The sequence below is a fragment of the Triticum aestivum genome, chromosome 7A (assembly GCF_018294505.1).
Source record: "Triticum aestivum cultivar Chinese Spring chromosome 7A, IWGSC CS RefSeq v2.1, whole genome shotgun sequence".
NCBI classification, from domain to species: domain Eukaryota; kingdom Viridiplantae; phylum Streptophyta; class Magnoliopsida; order Poales; family Poaceae; genus Triticum; species Triticum aestivum.
The window spans coordinates 520,594,774-520,596,968 of record NC_057812.1 but is presented as its reverse complement, the minus strand read 5'-3'; the positions used below and the strand labels follow the sequence as shown (position 1 = coordinate 520,596,968).

Below are 2,195 nucleotides of genomic sequence, written 5' to 3'. Positions count from 1 at the left end.
GGGGTATTTTTTTTTTCAAAATGCATGAGAGGTTCAGGTTGTAAAATCCTCACCGGTCGCGATTTGATTCCTAGCCGAAGCCCATCTGAAAGATGAAAGAACGGTCCATCGCAAGGAAGGTCCAGAGCCGCTTTCGGATGAGCACGGGCCAGCTATAGTCGGACAATATAAATCGTACGTGCAGTGATTCCCATTTCTGATTGGGCTCCGTTTTCGTCTCCCCTCCCAAACCCCCATCAATAAATTGCAGCAAGAGCTTACGAACCAACCCTCAAACCAGAAGCGACGGAAAAAGCGAGAGAGACACACACGATCGAGAGCTAATTTCCAAACCTGCGAACTCCCGTCGCTGCTCCGTTCCGCGTTGATCTGTCGGCGACGTCTTGGATCCGCCTCGACTCTGCCTGTCGAGATCGCCATAATGAATCCGGAGATGCTGCGGGTGGCGGAGGAGCAGATGCGGCGCATCCCCGCCGACGACCTCGCCAGGATGCAGCGGCAGCTCATGTCCAACCCGGACCTGCTGAAGCTCGCAACCGAGAGCATGAAGAACATGACGGCCGACGACTTCAAGAGGGCCGCCGAACAGCTGAACCGCGCGAGGCCAGAGGAGATGCTCGACATGACCGAGAAAATCGCCAAGGCCAAGCCCGAGGAGCTCGCCGCCATGAAGTCCCAAGCCGACGCTCACACCTCGTACGCGATATCCGCCGCCAAGATGCTGAAGCGGCAGGGGAACCAGCTCCATGGCCGCGGGGAGTACGCCGAGGCCGCCGCCAAGTACAGACTCGCCAGGGATAACGTGAAGAACAGCGTGCCGTCGGCAGCCGGGCGCGCTCTGCAGCTGCAGTGCAGCGTTAATCTGATGGCCTGCTACCTGAAGCTCAGCGAGTTTGAGGAGTGCGTCAATGAAGGCTCGGAGGTTTTGAGCTATGAGTATCACTCGGGCACTGCCAAAGCGTACTACCGAAGGGGTCAGGCGTACAAGGAGCTGGGAAACCTCCAGGCTGCTGTTGCTGACCTGAGTAAAGCCCATGAGATGTCTCCGGACGACGAAACTGTCGCTCAAGCTCTGACAGAGGCTCAAGAAAAACTTGAAACCGGAGGGGGAGCAGCAGACCAGCCAAAGAGAGTTGTCATTGAGGAAGTTGTAGAAGAAGATGTTAGTTCTGATCTGCCAAGCGCTCAAAGGAGTTCTTCTTCTACTGCTGTTTCACAGCCACATGATGGAGCACGAAACTCGACACAATCTGACTCTTTAGGAAGCTTGGTAAATACTACGTCTCAGGTTGCTTCTTCATCAAGCGGAGCAATCCCTGTTGCTCCAGATTTGGGATCCAATGTGCCAGGAATTTCACCTGGCATGGTCAGTATGGCAGACCCTGCTATGTGGGAGATGTTTACATCCATGGTGGAGAACATGAGCCCTGATGCGATGTCAAACATGAGTGAGTTGTTCGGTATCAAGTTGTCCATTGAGGATGCAGCCAACGCTCAACAAGCTATGTCTTCATTCTCTCCACAAGATTTACAAAAAATGATGAAATGGATCGGCAGAGCACAGCGAGGAGTCGAAACAGCAAAGAAGACGAAGGACTGGCTACTAGGCAGGAAAGGCTTCATCTTTGCCATTGTCATGCTGATCTTGGCGTTCATCCTCCATCGGCTTGGATTCATCGGGTAGGTGAGGTGATGGCCTACACATCCGAGAATCAGCAACAACAAAAAATACTGTGCTCTTTTTCCTGGGGCCAGAAGCGATAGTGGGCGGATGACAACAATGTGGAAGCAATAGTTGAACTGGGCCTTTCTTGTACCATTGTTTATTCTTTCAGCATATGTGTTTGTAAAATTGTAACAGATTATAAGTAACTGGCCGAGTGTTTTGATAACTAGCAATGGTGCGGGGATCGATTTTATTTCCTTTTGAAAGTAATGATAAGAACAAAGTTAGGGGTGTAACAATCTAAAGTTAATTGAGCCGGTACCCAAATTTTTCTCTTTATTAATGCTGAAGTGTTAGGGTACACCAATAATCCTTCCCTTCATGTTGATTTTGTTTTGTCATTTTGAACACCCATGTATATGTGAATATCTGAATGAGTCACCAGCCTTGTAGTCCTCGTGGTACTCTTTCGACGAAATAGGCTTTCGCCCCGGTATATAGATATAGCAACCACCCGATACAACAAAGA

General features: G+C 50.5%; 1 protein-coding gene across 1 annotated transcript; it reads left to right on the top strand.

Annotated features, from left to right (window-relative positions):
- Positions 1-288: 288 nt before the first annotated feature.
- LOC123153493 (outer envelope protein 61) lies at positions 289-1,927 on the top strand. The gene has a single exon (XM_044572594.1). It carries the CDS (start codon positions 422-424, stop codon positions 1,682-1,684), a length of 1,263 nt encoding a protein of 420 aa, XP_044428529.1. The 5' UTR covers positions 289-421; the 3' UTR covers positions 1,685-1,927.
- The last annotated feature ends 268 nt before the right edge of the window (positions 1,928-2,195 follow it).